The 15,432-nt window shown below is 37.0% G+C and overlaps 1 protein-coding gene across 11 annotated transcripts in view; it reads right to left on the bottom strand.

The window, feature by feature from the left end:
- MIER1 (MIER1 transcriptional regulator) overlaps nucleotides 1-15,432 on the bottom strand; it is a 58,931-nt gene that overhangs the window by 15,959 nt on the left and 27,540 nt on the right. For all 11 annotated transcript variants that reach the window (XM_066268927.1, XM_066268926.1, XM_066268925.1 and 8 more), the window contains 4 exons: nucleotides 8,816-8,974; nucleotides 7,254-7,386; nucleotides 5,315-5,379; nucleotides 3,093-3,165 (listed from right to left, as the gene is read on the bottom strand). In XM_066268927.1, coding sequence (XP_066125024.1) covers nucleotides 3,093-3,165; nucleotides 5,315-5,379; nucleotides 7,254-7,386; nucleotides 8,816-8,974 — 430 coding nt within the window. The remainder of the gene's footprint in view (nucleotides 1-3,092; nucleotides 3,166-5,314; nucleotides 5,380-7,253; nucleotides 7,387-8,815; nucleotides 8,975-15,432) is intronic.

Consider the following 15,432-nt stretch of genomic DNA (forward strand, 5'->3'; position numbering starts at 1 on the left):
GTTTACCAGATTTGAGGCTGGCTTGGTTTGAACAGCACCACCACCACTTACTACCTGTAACGACTTTGGGCAAATTGCTTGCCTTTTCTCTGCCTCACCTGTGAAATGGCAATAGCAGCCCTGTCACATAGGGTTATAAGGACTTAAATTACTTTAAAACAATTCTACAGATTTTAACATTCAACAGATATTCAATATTTTTGGAAAGGGGTGTCTAAAAAATTGCTTACCCAAATGTTAACACTGCTTATTTCTTGGTGGTGAGATTTAGGGCAATATTTTTTCTTAAGTCTTTATATTTTTCTATGATGCTTGAAAATGTATTATAATGAACATAATTTTATTATAATAAATATAATTTTCATAACAAGTCACTTTTTTTTTTTTTTTGTATTTTTCTGAAGCTGGAAACAGGGAGAGACAGACAGACTCCCGCATGCACCCGACCGGGATCCACCTGGCACGCCCACCAGGAGGCGTCGCTTTGCTGCGACCAGAGCCACTCTAGCGCCTGGGGCAGTGGCCAAGGAGCCATCCCCAGCGTCTGGGCCATCTTTGCTCCAATGGAGCCTCGCTGCGGGAGGGGTAGAGAGAGACAGAGAGGAAAGAGAGGGGGAGAGGGGGAGGGGTGGAGAAGCAGATGGGCGCTTCTCCTGTGTGCCCTGGCCGGGAATCGAACCCAGGACCGCTGCACGCCAGGCGACGCTCTACCACTGAGCCAACCGGCCAGGGCCAACAAGTCACTCTTTTTTAAAAAAGCATTTAGGTTTTATCAGAATTTCCATTATAGTAAGATTAAAGCCTTAGATCTCATCAAAATTAAAGAAGTGAAAGGAAAGGAAGAGCACCTACGATGAGAGAGCCATGCAGAATTCTCAATGACAGGAAGATGAAAACCCAGACAAAATTAGAACCAACAGTCATAAGATAAACTATCACGTGTGTGGCATCACAGTAGCTAGGGGAAGAAAACTGTTTCAAGGAGTGACAGACTGGTTAAATGCTGTTAAGTGACTAGGTTGAACACTAAGAAAAAGATATGCTGGATTAACTAATAAGGAGGGAGACGGTTCAAGAACATTCTATGCTGAAGCCCATACTACAGAGGACTGAAGAGTAAATGGAAGGTGAAGAAATAAAGGGGAAACTCTTGGATAGTTTGGTTGTGAGCAAGGACAGGGCAGTAGCTAAAGAGAAAGAATAGCTGAAGAAGATTTATGGTTTGTTTTGATTTTAGAGACCTATGAGATCTTATCTTTTTTTTGAAGATTTTATTTATTTTACAGAGAGGAGAGAGATAGACAGAGAGGGGAGGAGGAGGAGGAGCAGAAAGCATCAACTCCCATATGTGCCTTGACCAGGCGAGCTCAGGGTTCTGAACCAGTGACCTCAATGTTCCAGGTTGATGCTTTATCCACTGCACCATCACAGGTTAGGCAAGACTTTATCATTTTAATGATAACTAACATTGTCAAAGTTCCTTTTGTTAGGAAAAAGAAATTAACAACTAATTAAATATTTCCTATGTACCACGTAATGTTTCCCTATATTTATATATTTTAATATAAAGGATAATTTTTAGAAACTCTTTCTTCATAAATCTCATTTCTTTTTAAATTTGCTAGTAGAATCCTAGTCAAACTAAATTGTAAATACTTGAATCCCGTGTTCTCCCAGTTAGCTAACCCCATATAAAGCCTATGAAACCAGCACAAACTTCCTGGGAGATAACTTCTGAAATCACTCTAGAAGTCCCAGCTAGCCATAGGATACAAAAATATCCTTATTTAAGCTGAGTACACAAGTATCTCCACATGGCACCAAATGACAAGCCAGACCCCTAGAACTCTTCCTTCCCCTCTTTCTCTTTCAAATCAACAAGAAAATTAAAAAAAATTAATAAAATGGAATAAATGTCTAACTTTCAACTGTTTATTTGGAGAGAAAAAAACTCAATGGTGAATATATTGATATACTAACCAATATATAACCTATCTAAAGCATAACATTGAAAATTCCATTACATTCAGTAAGAACTTTTTTTAAAAATTACAAAAATTCAGTACAAAAGCTAGTGAATCATTTACTTTTGCATACAATTATAATGTATTCACAAAACATATGCATAGAACTTCAACATATAACGAGGTCACTCCATACTGATACCTTTAATTTCCTATATGTTGCAGTTATCAGTTATTAACTTGAAAGTGAGTGAAAGCAGTTACAAGTGTGTTAAAACATTTTTACTGTCACTAGAAGCTACCAGCCTGTAGTGTTCCTTTAATTGTGTCTACCTACTGCTTGCTCACAAAGCAGGTGCACAATAAGATTATAAAGTAAATTTCTGGAGGGAATGCTTAAAAGAAAACAAACAAAAGATACCTACAACTCCAAATGGACCTGCATAAGTAAGCTGAAATGTGAAGAAGAAAACTGAAATAGAAGATTTCTAGCACTGAATGTCGTCACATTACACCCACATATTCTTTCCAGAACTCACCTAAAGTGAGTAATCTGAAATAGACTTTCAAAAATATAATTCTCAAGTATTTTATGTTATTGAAAATTTAAGCATTTATGACTTACTTTAGGACTTTAAGTTAAAATGATGAAAAAAAATCATGTAAAATGTAAGTACAAGTTGTTTTCTGAAATTATTTTAAATATACAAATATCAAAGTAATCAATTTTAAGAATGTTAAGTTTCAGAAGCAAAAAAGTTTTTTATATTAGTTGTTTACTCAAGTTTTTTTTTTGGATTTGTCCAACAGCTTCCACTGACATAACTTTCAAATTCTAAATTATACAGGCTCTGAAAGGTTATATTCAGCATATTTAAAATATGAAAACAAAATAAAAGGTTGGGATGGTTTAAGTCACTTAATACCAAAATAAGAATTCACTTTTTTTACTTGACTTGTATAAACAAAACTGGAAAACAGAAAACATATATCTTCTTATAGAAAAAATGCAGGCCCTCTTTCATAATTCAATAGAGTAACAAACTGTCATGTTCTTATCCTATTACAAAATAGCAGTTTATCACTTCAGAAGAATGAATTCAGCTATTAACTTTATTAAGAACCCACCTTTTTCGTTTTCTTTGTATCTACAAATACCAACTGGAATCTCTGCTTGAAACATGGAGCCCACCATAATCTCCTATTTTAAAAATAATGTAAAACATTAGTAAGATCTAGTAACAGATTTTATACCCATTTTCTAGCATTACCATCTTCTTGGGTACACTGTTCGTAGTCTCTGTCACACAATTCAGATGCAATAATTACCTACCTCAGAGAAGTATTGTGAGAATGAATGAGTTAATAATAGATAGGAGCTTGGTTATGATTGGATGAAAATATTAGTAATAACAATGGGGTGAAATGAAACACAATGAATATAAACTCCACTTCAAAATATGGAGAAAAAGAATTCTTACTATTCAGTTAGTAAGATAATCGCAAACACTAAAAAAACAGGAAGTCAAACAATAAGTAAGCAATGAACAGCTGAAGTGAAGCAACTATGAGTTGATACTTCTCTCTCTACACCCTCCTCACTCTGTAAAATCAATAAATTCTTTTAAAAAAGTCTATGTGGTATAAAAATCAGAAAAAAACTGGATTAAGAACCCTTTCCTCAAACAGGTCACACAAATATATAGTAACTTCTATGATCCTTGTTTTTTGTCTTCAGACCCATCCATCACTTATTCACCACTCACTCAAGTTAATTAACACATATGCTGTACTGGGCTAACCTTCCTAATCCAAGCTGATGTCTCTCCTTTTTTTTTCTTCTTTTCCAAGTGAGAGGAGGGAAGATAGAGAGACAGACCCCCACATATGCCCCAACCGCGATCCACCAGGTAACCCTCATCTGAGGCCAATGCTTTGCCAATCTGGGGCCATGCACACAATCAAGCTATTATTAGCTCCTGATGTAGAGGCTCCATGGAACCATCCTCAGTGCCTGGGGCCAATGCACTCAAACCAATCAAGCCATGGCTATGGGAGAGGAAGAGAGGAAGAGGGGAAGAGAGTGAGAGAGAGGAAGAGATGAGAGAAAGAGAGAGAGAGAAGAGAGAGAAGGAGGGGGAGGGAGGAAGGGTAGAGAAGCAGATGGTTGCTTCTCCTGTGTGCCCTAACCAGGAATTGAATGCAGGAAATCTATACACCAGGACAACACTGTACCACTGAGCTAACAGGCCAGGGCTGATGTCTTTCTTTTCTAAACATCTTTTTGGAAACCCTTAACAGATTGCTCTGGCTAAAACTCAAAATTCTTGGGTAGCACAGTCTAAGTTTACATGAATACTTCACTCTTCCTAATAGAAACTAAATATAATGTTCCCTTATTTTAATCAGCAAGGGGGTCAGCTCCTTTTTAAGGTTTCCCAGGCACCCCAGACCAAACAACTTTAAACAAACAAAAAGAACCCATGGGGAAAGCGCAACAGTATTAACTAAAAAAATTAAACAATTATGACTTTAGTGCAGAAAACCCACTCAATTTGATGTTCTGGGCTATTCTGTTTTAAAAGAAATGATTGTTTATGCACTAAATTTAAAATCAAATGTAGAAGAAACAACAGCAAAAACTCAATGACGTTTTTAAGAGGAAAATCAGGTGACCTAAGAAGAATGACATTATTTTTGATTCACTCTGAACAATTTTACATATTTTGATACATTTCCAACAGTCAACTGCTTTGCAATAGCTTAAAATTAATTCAATTTAACAGTATGATTAAACAATGTTAAACAATTCTATAATTTAAAACTTATGTCAATATATTATCTTTAGATTCATTTTAGAAATTAACTTATTTAATTATGCAGTTTTAGAGAAGCCAAATCCATTTCTTAACACATTATATTTGGAGTTGTAAATATCAACATTAATATAGGATGAAAAATTTATAATTAAACAGAATTTACTTAAAATATACCAAAAGCCTCCACAACTGCTTCTCTAAGGTTTTTCTGATTTGATTTGTTTGTTTTTTAAGTCACATGTGATACTTTGTACCAAACAAATCTAATTTAGGATTAGTTCAGGAATTTGGATTTCCAATTTGGTGAGTGCCAGCTTACACAAGAAGGCCAATTCTTTCTATACCATTATTTTATTTAATAAAAAGATAAACACCTGAATATATGAGTAAATCTGAACATCTATGCAACATTTAAACATCACAAAGACTTACTTAAACTTTATCAACTTACGTAGTTAGTAAAAAAATAATTATACTTAGCTTTTTAAATATTATTTTATCTAAGTTTTTGGAAAATATGGCTCTAACTACCTTTTTCCAGTCTTCTGATGGAATATAATCTTCATCTTCTTCAGATTCTTCTTCTATTTCACTATCTAGAATAAGTAAGACAATACTATAAAATGATTGCTTATACTGTTCATATCTGTGAATTATTTTTATATCTGCCATCATAATAGTTAAATATGCCCAAAGGTATTTCCAGAGTTAGTCCAAGATATTTCTAATCAACTACTACTCTATCAGTTAAAAAACAAAAAAAGCCCATAAATCTAGGATAATCCTAATCTGACAACTGTATTCTCATAAAATGTCTACAAAAACTTCAGAAACAAAATTTAGACTCAAAATAATCTTTTTCTAAACCTAATTCTTCTACCAACAGCCTTGTGATAAAATATATGATCTCATTTCTTCCTTTTAAAACAAGAATCCAGACAAACAGTGGTTTCTGAACTGTGCTTGTTGGAATACAGAATCTTATAGCATCACTTTTGATGGAATCACATGAAGAAAGGGTATAATGAAAGCCCAACCTGTTTCATTAAGAGCTGGCAAGCTAATATGTTTACATTTTGGAGCATGAACATATTTATGGAAAGGGGTGGGAAATCTGAAAAGTTTTAGATTCTCAGCATCTTCTCAACTCTAAAATGGCACACAAATAGGGTAACATTACATATAGAAATTAATTCTTCCTATAGAGAAACTAAGGTAGGCAGTATATGTATAGATTCTATGCATCCATCACCACTGAAATACCAGATTCGATACTATTTCAAAAGGCACACTTTTAGCACCCCACTTTGACAATGGATCTGCTCTCTGTTTAACTAATTAAGGTATTAATATTACATTTCCCCAAACTTAAAATTAACACTATTATTTCAGTAACAAACCTCTTCTTGCATTGATACATTTTCCAATTGGACCGTATCTTAGATCAAAAGTCAATAAAATTATTATTAACAGTAATACGTTCATTGATAAACTGTGTAACAAAAATCATTCATAAAAGCAATAGCCATGTTCAATCAAACATTTCCAAGAGGTTATCGTTATTCAAAGCGTTTTTCTTCCTTTTAAAGTATAGAAATTTAGACCAAAAATTTAAACTAATAACACTAATGGTTGACTTTTTATCAAAAAGCTGACTTCTAGACTAAAAATACTGTTTAGAATGAAACACAGTGGAGCAGATGAAGCATGCAATATTCAAGCTAGGATACATTAAATGTTGTTCCAACTACTGGTCATCTCTGACTAGATCATAATTATAGAAAAGTTAGGAGACTGCTTTCTGTATATAATGTTTTCCTATCTCAAGAGTCAACCACTTCTTCAAACCCAGGAGGCATTGATTACAGAAAGCAATGCTTATCAATATATCTAAAAAAGGCTAAGAGGCAAACAAAGTAGAAAATGAAAACTGAGAAAAAGACTAGGAGAAATTCAAAATAGGTGACCATGAAACAAACTAAATTTAAGAAAGAGTCAGAAAGAAAAAAAAAGCAACACATTCAAAATCAAGTAGTATAGTGTGACATAATTACTGTAGAATACTCATGTACAACAGGGCTCAGCTTTGCTAACCTAATAACCTAGAATTATGGTCGGCAAACTCATTAGTCAACAGAGCCAAATACCAACAGTACAACGATTGAAATTTCTTTTGAGAGCCAAATTTTTTACACGTAAACTTTATAGGTAGGTACATTCCTTATCGAGGCAGCGTCCGCATGTGGTATTTTGTGGAAGAGCCACACTCAAGGGGTCAAACAGCTGCATGTGGCTTGCAAGCCACAGTTTGCAGACCAGGGATCCTAGAACAATAGCCCATTACTGTTGAGTGAGATTTCAGAGTAAATAAATTGAAACAGAGCAATAGAAAAAAAAAAAGATTAGAATTTTAAGCCAGGTATTAAATAGTAAAAATTATACTCAAATTATAGCAACCAGTAATACTTACTTGTATCAAAATATTTACATCGACGTGGACGGATTATTTCTTGTGCATCTTGAGAAGCCACAGATTGTGATGGATCCTCATTGGAAGACTGAGTTTCATCCTCTTGACCTGATGAATCCTTTATATTCTCTTCCTGTAAAATCATAAATTAAATTGCTTTAAAATGTAAAAAGGATTGTTGGAGATAAAAGATATTCCAAATACAACTAGAAGACTAAAATAAACACACTAACTGTAGCATGGTCAAATCCTAGAACAGGAAAATGAACATTATTGAAAAAACTGATGAAATCTGAATGTACTGTCATTTAATTAGACAGTATAGTACCAGTGTTGATTTCTTATTTTTGACAAATATACCATGGTTATGTAAGATGTTAACGGAAAAGTTTTCAGTGAAGAGCACACAGGAAGTTTCTGTACTATATTAGAACTTCTTTTGTAAATCTAAAATTATTTCAAAACAAATAAAAATAAATAACTGCTGACTAGTCTTTATTACTTAAAAACACAGAGCTTTTTAAAAGCTGATACAAATTTAGAATAGCCACTCAAAAAAAAATCTGAATGACATAGATGAAACTATCTTCCTTCAAGAGTAAATTACAGGGGACTTCCAATTTTTATTATATATAATCTGTATCTTAATTTTAATTTTTTAATTATTATTATTTTTAAAGTGAGAGGAGGGGTGATAGTGAGACCAACTCCCATATGCACCCCAACTGGGATTCACTAGGCAAGCTGTCTGGGGCCAATGCTCAAGTCAATAGAGCTATTTTTAGCACCTGAGGCTGACAGGCTCAGACCAACCATGTTATCCTCAGCACCTGGGGCCAACGCTCAAATCAGTTGAGCCACTGGTTGCCAGAGGGGAATAGGGTGAGGAGTGGGAGAAGAAAGGGTGAAAGAAGGTGGAGAGAGGGAGAGGAAAAGAGCATGGTTGCTTCTTTTGTGTGCCCTGACCAGGAATTAGACCTGGGACATCCATATGCCAGGCCAATGTTCTAACCACTGATCAAACCAGCCAGGGAAATATCTTATTTTTTATCATTTAAATGTATTACTCTTAAAATAAAAAAGAATAAGTCCTGGCCGTCTGGCTCAACAGTAAAGCATCAGCCTGGCATGTGGATCTGCCAGGTTTGATTCCTGGTCAGGGCACACAGGAGAAGTAACCATCTGCTTCTCCACCTCTCACCCTCCTTTTTCTCTCTCTTCCCCTCTTGCAGCCATAGCTTGATTAATTCGAGTGCATTGGCCCCAGGCACTGAGGATGACTCTGTGGAGCCTCCACCTCAGGCACTAAAAATAGCTCAGTTGTAAGCATGGCTCCAAACGGGCAAAGCATCGCCCCCACATGGGCATTGCCAGGTGGATTCTGGTCCGGAGCATGAGGGAGTCTGTCTCTCTATCTCCCTCCTCTCCTTTGGAAAAGAAGAAAAAAAATCAAAAAGAATAAAGACAGATTATAAAAAAAAAGTCAAAATGAAAATATTCAAAAATTATAACTGACAATAAAGACTGTAATTATAATTTTAAAAATATATGTATAAGCTTACTTTATTTTCTCCACTACAGCCACTGTTATCATCGTTATCAGCATCTTCATCATCTTCACCTTCTTCTTCTTCCTCCTCTTCCTCATCTTCTTCAGGTAGTCGACTAGTACTATCATAACCATAAAGGCTAAGAAGTTCATGAATTGGCATGTCGCCCTCCTAAATAAACCAAAATAAAAAAGTTAATTTCGGAATATTTTATATTACTATATTTCAAATATCTGTCATTCCACACAGCATTCTTAGACCTGTATCAAGAATTCTCAAATCAAAGAATGTGAAACTGAAAATAATTTTGAAAGCTTGAAGAAATTTTTAGTCTTTTAAGAATATAGGAGATTGATCAATTGAAATTGCTAACAGATAATGTACACCATCAGTTAAAACTATGTATGGATGTTCACACTTAAGAGTACCATACAGCCTGACCTGTGGTGGCACAATGGATAAAGCATCGACTTAGAAATGCTGAGGTCGCCGGCTCGAAACCCTGGGCTTGCCTGGTCAAGGCACATATGGGAGTTGATGCTTCCAGCTCCTCCCCCACTTCTCTCTCTGTCTCTCCTCTCTCTCTCTCCCTCTCCTCTCTAAAATGAATTAAAAAAAAAAAAAAGAGTACCATACATAATTTGGGAATAGGGAAATAGAATAATTAGAAAAGAAACAGACTAAGTTAACACTCAGAAGAGAGATAAAATTTATAGCCCACCCAGCCCAGATACATTATAACAGCAATGATATAATACAGGGAATGACACTGAATTGCATTACTCATATATTCTTTTCTGGGGTTATCTATAACTATAAATAAAGCCATCTTATGCAATCCTTACTATCTACCTTACAAAACTGGTAATATCCCCGTTTTACAGGTAAGAAAACTAAGGATGACAAATTAAGCCATTTCTCCAAAAATCACGTAAGTTACAACTAATGTAGCTATATTTCAAGATTAGTTCCAAAAGTCTATACCCTTATCAGTATACCATGCTGTCTTAGCCAGGGACCTCCCCCGAAACCAGAAAAACGTATCTTGGAGGTGAAATGAAAAATATATCCATATGTAGTGAACAATTTCCTGCAGAAGGTCCTCAATCTAATCAGTAATCTACATGAATGATTACTGGCATGAAGTATCAGGGAAACATGACAGAATTCTTATTACAAAAAGAAAATTTAATCCAATCACCTGATCTCTCTCTCTCTCTCTCTCTCTCTCTCACACACACACACCTCAACAGAGTCAGTTTAGAAAGTAGCGAAAGGGCAATCCTGAAACAAGGCATGTTTTATATTTCTCCAGCAGTCTAGCCCATGTGTTAAATACATTGTTGTAGAGGAGATGAGTACAATGAATTGAATGAGATAACCTGATGACACTAACCACTTAGATCATACAATTAACTCCCACCACTCCAAATTCATGTGCAAGAACTGAATTTTAAAGTCTTCCTATAGAAAGAAATACAAAGAGCCTGGTCTGCTGGCACAATGGATAAATCAACAACCTGGAATGCGAAGTCACAGGTTTGAAACCCTGGGCTTGCCTGGTCAAGTCACATATGAGAAGCAACTATTATAAGTTGCTCTACCCACTCCCCCTTCTCTCTCTCTTTCCTCTAAAATTCAATAAATAAAATCTTAAAAAAAAAAAATAGCAAGAAAATGCTTCTTGCCTGACCAGGTGGTGGCACAGTGGATAGCGTCAGACTGGGATGCAGAGGACCCAGGTTTGAGACCCCGAGGTCACCAACTTGAGCATGGGTTCATCTGGTTTGAGCAAAAGCTCACCAGCTTGGACCCAAAGTCGCTGGCTCGAGCAAGGGGTTACTCGGTCTGCTGAAGGCCCGCGGTCAAGGCACATATGAGAAAGCAATCAATGAACAACTAAGGTGTTGCAATGAAAAACTGATGATTGATGCTTCTCAGCTCTCCGTTCCTGTCTGTCTGTCCCTATCTATCCCTCTCTCTGATTCTCTCTCTGTCCCTGTAAAAAAAAAAAAGAAAATGCTACTTAACACTCCCACTTCATATTATAAATGTATGTTTTAGTTGTAAGTTAGTTTGTTAATGTCTCTGAAAGAGAACAGACACTGAAAGCCCTAAGACCTGCAGCAGCCACAGCTTGAGAAGTGGTAACTATGTCAGGTAAGGTATATTATCCTCCTCAGCTGAATGACCAGCTGGCATATTTAACTGTCATCTCATATTGCATACTCATAGTGTAATATATCAGTGTTTGAGGAGTTTGAGGATTTAGTCTTTGCAACATGCAAGGTCCATGTACACAGGGTGTGGTACGAGACAGAAACTGGAAAAATTTGGAGCCAAGATTTGAGCAGTAAAACAGAACTTCAAAATCAATAAAAAAGTAGAATAAGAAAAAGACAAAGAAAAGATGGATTTTATACAAAATAACAACAAACGGATGCCATAAAGTATCTTTGATGTGCCAGGCATTTCAGAGAGAAAACAAAAAAGCACAGTGAAAATACCACACAATCTTATTAGATTTTTAAAAGTACTGGATGGGAGAGTTTGCTACTTTTATTTATAGAAAAAATTTCAGAAAAACAAGCAAGAGACATCTGTACCTAAAGACACTTTACTATAATACCCAGGCCTCCTAAGCCCAGCTCACCCTTTCCATAAACTCATTTTGCACCACACATCAGAAGCAGGTTTTAACAAATGAAGTCACTACTACCAACAAGAGCCACTGAAGTCATTTGTATGAATAATGGCCAAATCAGGAAAAACACTTTAGTGTAAGTTTGTGACTAACATTTACATGGACTTTAAAAATTAATGAAAAGCTTGCCTGACCTGTGGTGACATAGTAGATAAAGCCCCGACCTGGACTATTGAGGTTGCTGGTTCGGAACCCTGGGCTTGCCTGGTGAAGGCATATGGGAGTTTGATGCTTCCTGCTCCTCCCCCCTTCTGTCTCTTTCCTCTCTCTAAAATCAATAAAATAAATACATTTAAAAAAAATTAATGATAAATTTGTTTCCTATTTCTTTCATCTTTAAAATTATCCTAATATATGTTAGTATGGCTTCTGCTTTTTTACAACCAAGTTAACTGATACTTTGTGTGAGAGATCTCACAAAACATGCAAAGTACCAAATAAATGTCCTCAAGCTCTCTACTCCTTGGTCTGTCAATTCAAGGGCAACAGAATCACCTTGAGAGTTTATGTCAACAGACTGTTGAGTCTATCGTTTCTGATCTTGGAATGCTGAGATACGGGCCTGAGTATGTGCATTCTTTTTTTCTTTTTTGTAAGTGCCAGGTGATACAGATACAGCTGGTATAAGGTCATCTTAAGAACCACTTATCACACAGTTCTAAGATAAAATACCTGCAAATCAGCCTTTCTAGTGTGAGGTAATAAAGCTCGATCATTATCTCTGATAAAGTTTATCACTGCCATCTAGCTCAGTTATGTGTTAAAAGAATAGGTATCATACTATCTGCACAGAAAAAATTTTTATTTTTTATACCACTGTCAGGAATGTGGAATGTCTGACATCCTCGGTTAGGTTAAGATTTTTCCCTCTTGGATACATATTTGAGAAGTGTGACTCACTATATTTATTTCTTAAAAGAAAAAGAATTAGCAAAACCCTCAATATTCACTAGGCAGAGAACAGAGGAGAGTCAAAAGTGATTGATCACAGTGCATGTGGAGAGCTGCTTTAATTTGAAAAAACAGCAATAGAACTGGCGACAGAAAAAAGTCAAATAAGTCAGAAAAAACTATACAAGGACAGTAACAAAAATGAATAAGTAGGATACTGTCGTTAGAGCAGAGGATATTGGAAATAACTAAAAAGGAATGTTAGGGCTGGTATTTATAACTGTTTTCCCTAGTTTTACTTAATTTCTAATAAAAAAAGAAAACATTCTGTCATATTCTACTTTGGACTCAGTTTGAGAGTAGCTGTTGAGCAGTGACTGACATTACAGCAGGGCTGAGGGAAAATCATTCATACAACAAAATGTTCAAGATGGACTTAAGCAGGGAGTGATTTAGTTTGCCAGGGAAGAAGATCTAAGTTGGAATCCACTGCTGTAAGTGATGCATAGTATAATCAAAACCTAAACTAGGTAAATGAGTGGCTGTGATAAAGAAAAAACTCAGAGTCCTTGCAGATTCCCGATCAGGACACACAGGAGAAGCAACCATCAGCTTCTCTACCCCTACCCATCTGCCTCTCTCTCTCTCTCTCTCTCTCTCTTTCTGTCCTCCTCCCCTCCCATAGCCATGGCTCGATAGGATAGGAGCGGTTTGGCCCTGGGTGCTGAGGATGACTCCAAGGCCTCCACCTCAGGTGCTAAAAAATGGCTCCACTTGCAAAGGAGCAAGGGCCCCAGATCGTCACTCCTTAGTGTGCAGAGCATCGCCCCCTAGTGGGCTTACTGGGTGGATCCTGGTCTGGACACGTGGGAGTCTGGCTCTGCCTCCGTCCTCTCACTTAAAAAAAAGGAAAAAAGAGCCTGACTAGGCGGTGGTGCAGTGGATAGAGCATCGGACTTGGATGCAGAGGACCCAGGTTCAAGACCCTGAGGTCGCCAGCTTAAGCGCAGGCTCATCTGGTTTGAGCAGAGCTCACCAGCTTGGACCCAAGGTCGCTGGCTCGAGCAAGGGGTTCCTTGGTCTGCTGAAGGCCCGTGGTCAAGGCACATATGAGAAAGCAATCAATGAACAACTAAGATGTTGCAACAAAAAACTGATGATTGATGCTTCTCATCTCTCTCCTTTCCTGTCTGTCCTTATCTATCCCTCTCTCTGACTCTCTCTGAATCTGTCAAAAAAAAAAAAGAAAAGAAAAGAAAAAGAGTCCTTCTAGAAAGAATCAACAGGATTTAACCATGGGTGAATCAAGAAGTCCTGGAGACACTTAATCCATGGTTCTAGACATATCTTGAATCCAGATACATATTCATATGACATTTTTTAATTAAGTGAGAGGTGGGAGGCAGGAGGCAGACTCCCGCATGCACCCCAACTGGGATCCACTTGGCAATCCCCTTTCAGAGCGATGCTCTGCCCATCAGGGGCCGCTGCTCCACTGCTTGGCATCCGAGTTATTTCAGCACCTGAGGCAAGGCCATAGAGCTATCCTCAGTGCCAGGGGACAAATTGCTCAAACCATTCCAGCCATGGCTGCAGGAGAGAAGAAGGGAAGAAGGGAAAGAGAAAGAGAGGGAGTGATAGAGGGAGAGAGGGAGGGAGAAAAAGAGAAAGAGAAAGAGAGAGAAGGGAGAGGTGAAGGGGTAGAGAAGCAGATGGTCGCTTCTCCTGTGTGCCCTGACTGGAAATCAAACCTCGGACATACACATAATGGGCCAACACTCTACCAGTGAACCAACTGGCCAGGGCCTATATGACTACCAAAAAATAATAAAAACAAGTTCTTTAAAAAGTTCTAATAAATGTCTTAAATGTTTATTCTCAATGTTAGTTCTAGGTGGGTTCTATCATGTATAAATAAAATAATCCTAGCCTATTCCATAAAGAAAATGCTTAATATAAAAACAAAGCATACAGTGGCATTATGCTTCTGTTTAGATATTAACTTTTCCCTTAATTATATCTATCTATCTATCTATCTATCTATATATATATATATATATTTTTTTTTTTTTTTGATGACAGAGAGGGACAGATAGGGACATAAAGACAGGAAGGGAGAGAGATAAGAAGCATCAAGTCTTCTCTGTGGTACCTTAGTTGTTCACTGATTGCTTTCTCTTATGTGCCTTGACTGGGGGGCTACAGCAGAGCGAGTGACCCCTTGCTGAAGCCAGTGACCTTGGGTTTCAACCCAGCAACCCCACACTCAAGCTGGCGAGCTGGCGCTTAAGCCAGAAACGCCAGGGTTTCGAACCTTGGTTCTCTGCATCCCAGTCCGATGCTCTATGCACTACACCACCACTTTGTCAGGTGACTTTTCCCTTAACTTCTGTCATCCAATATCAAGTTAGTAAGCAAGAGTCAAAGCAACAACTAAGTAAGCAATAATCATGACCCACTATGTAATACAACATTCTGTTTGAAAGTAGTATAAAAAGTATCTTATTCGATCTAAAGTGTAAAGTAAAGATCTTACAGCAACCACTGGGCTAAAACTACAATCAAAATCAAAATCAATCTTGCAGAGGAATCCTCTTTTTCAAATTCAAATAAGTGTTCCTACTGTGTACTAACTGAAATACTTAAAGATTTAGCAAGTAGTATGTAAGAATCGTTTATTGTCTGCTCCCATCCTTTCTATTTTTATATTCTTCTCACAGTAATATTCTTTTCTCCATTCCAAGCATGTACTTTGATTGAAAGCTCGCCTCCTAGATCACATAGCACCTGATCCAACTGAAATCACTGCATTCTCTAATATAGGTTTGGAATGGGAACATGACCCAAGGTTGGCTATAGTTTGTTTCCAGGTTTTTACCAACAACAAAGAAATAAATAGACTATCTCAAGCAGTAAATCTGGGAGACCTGGGATTTGACAGCATATTAAGAAAACTAGTCTAAAAAAAAGCCATCACCATGTAGAAAAGCAGAGACATAAAACATATTTTGATGGCACCCGAGTTCCAGAGGCC

The sequence above is a fragment of the Saccopteryx bilineata genome, chromosome 3 (genome assembly GCF_036850765.1).
Source record: "Saccopteryx bilineata isolate mSacBil1 chromosome 3, mSacBil1_pri_phased_curated, whole genome shotgun sequence".
In the NCBI taxonomy this organism is placed as follows: domain Eukaryota; kingdom Metazoa; phylum Chordata; class Mammalia; order Chiroptera; family Emballonuridae; genus Saccopteryx; species Saccopteryx bilineata.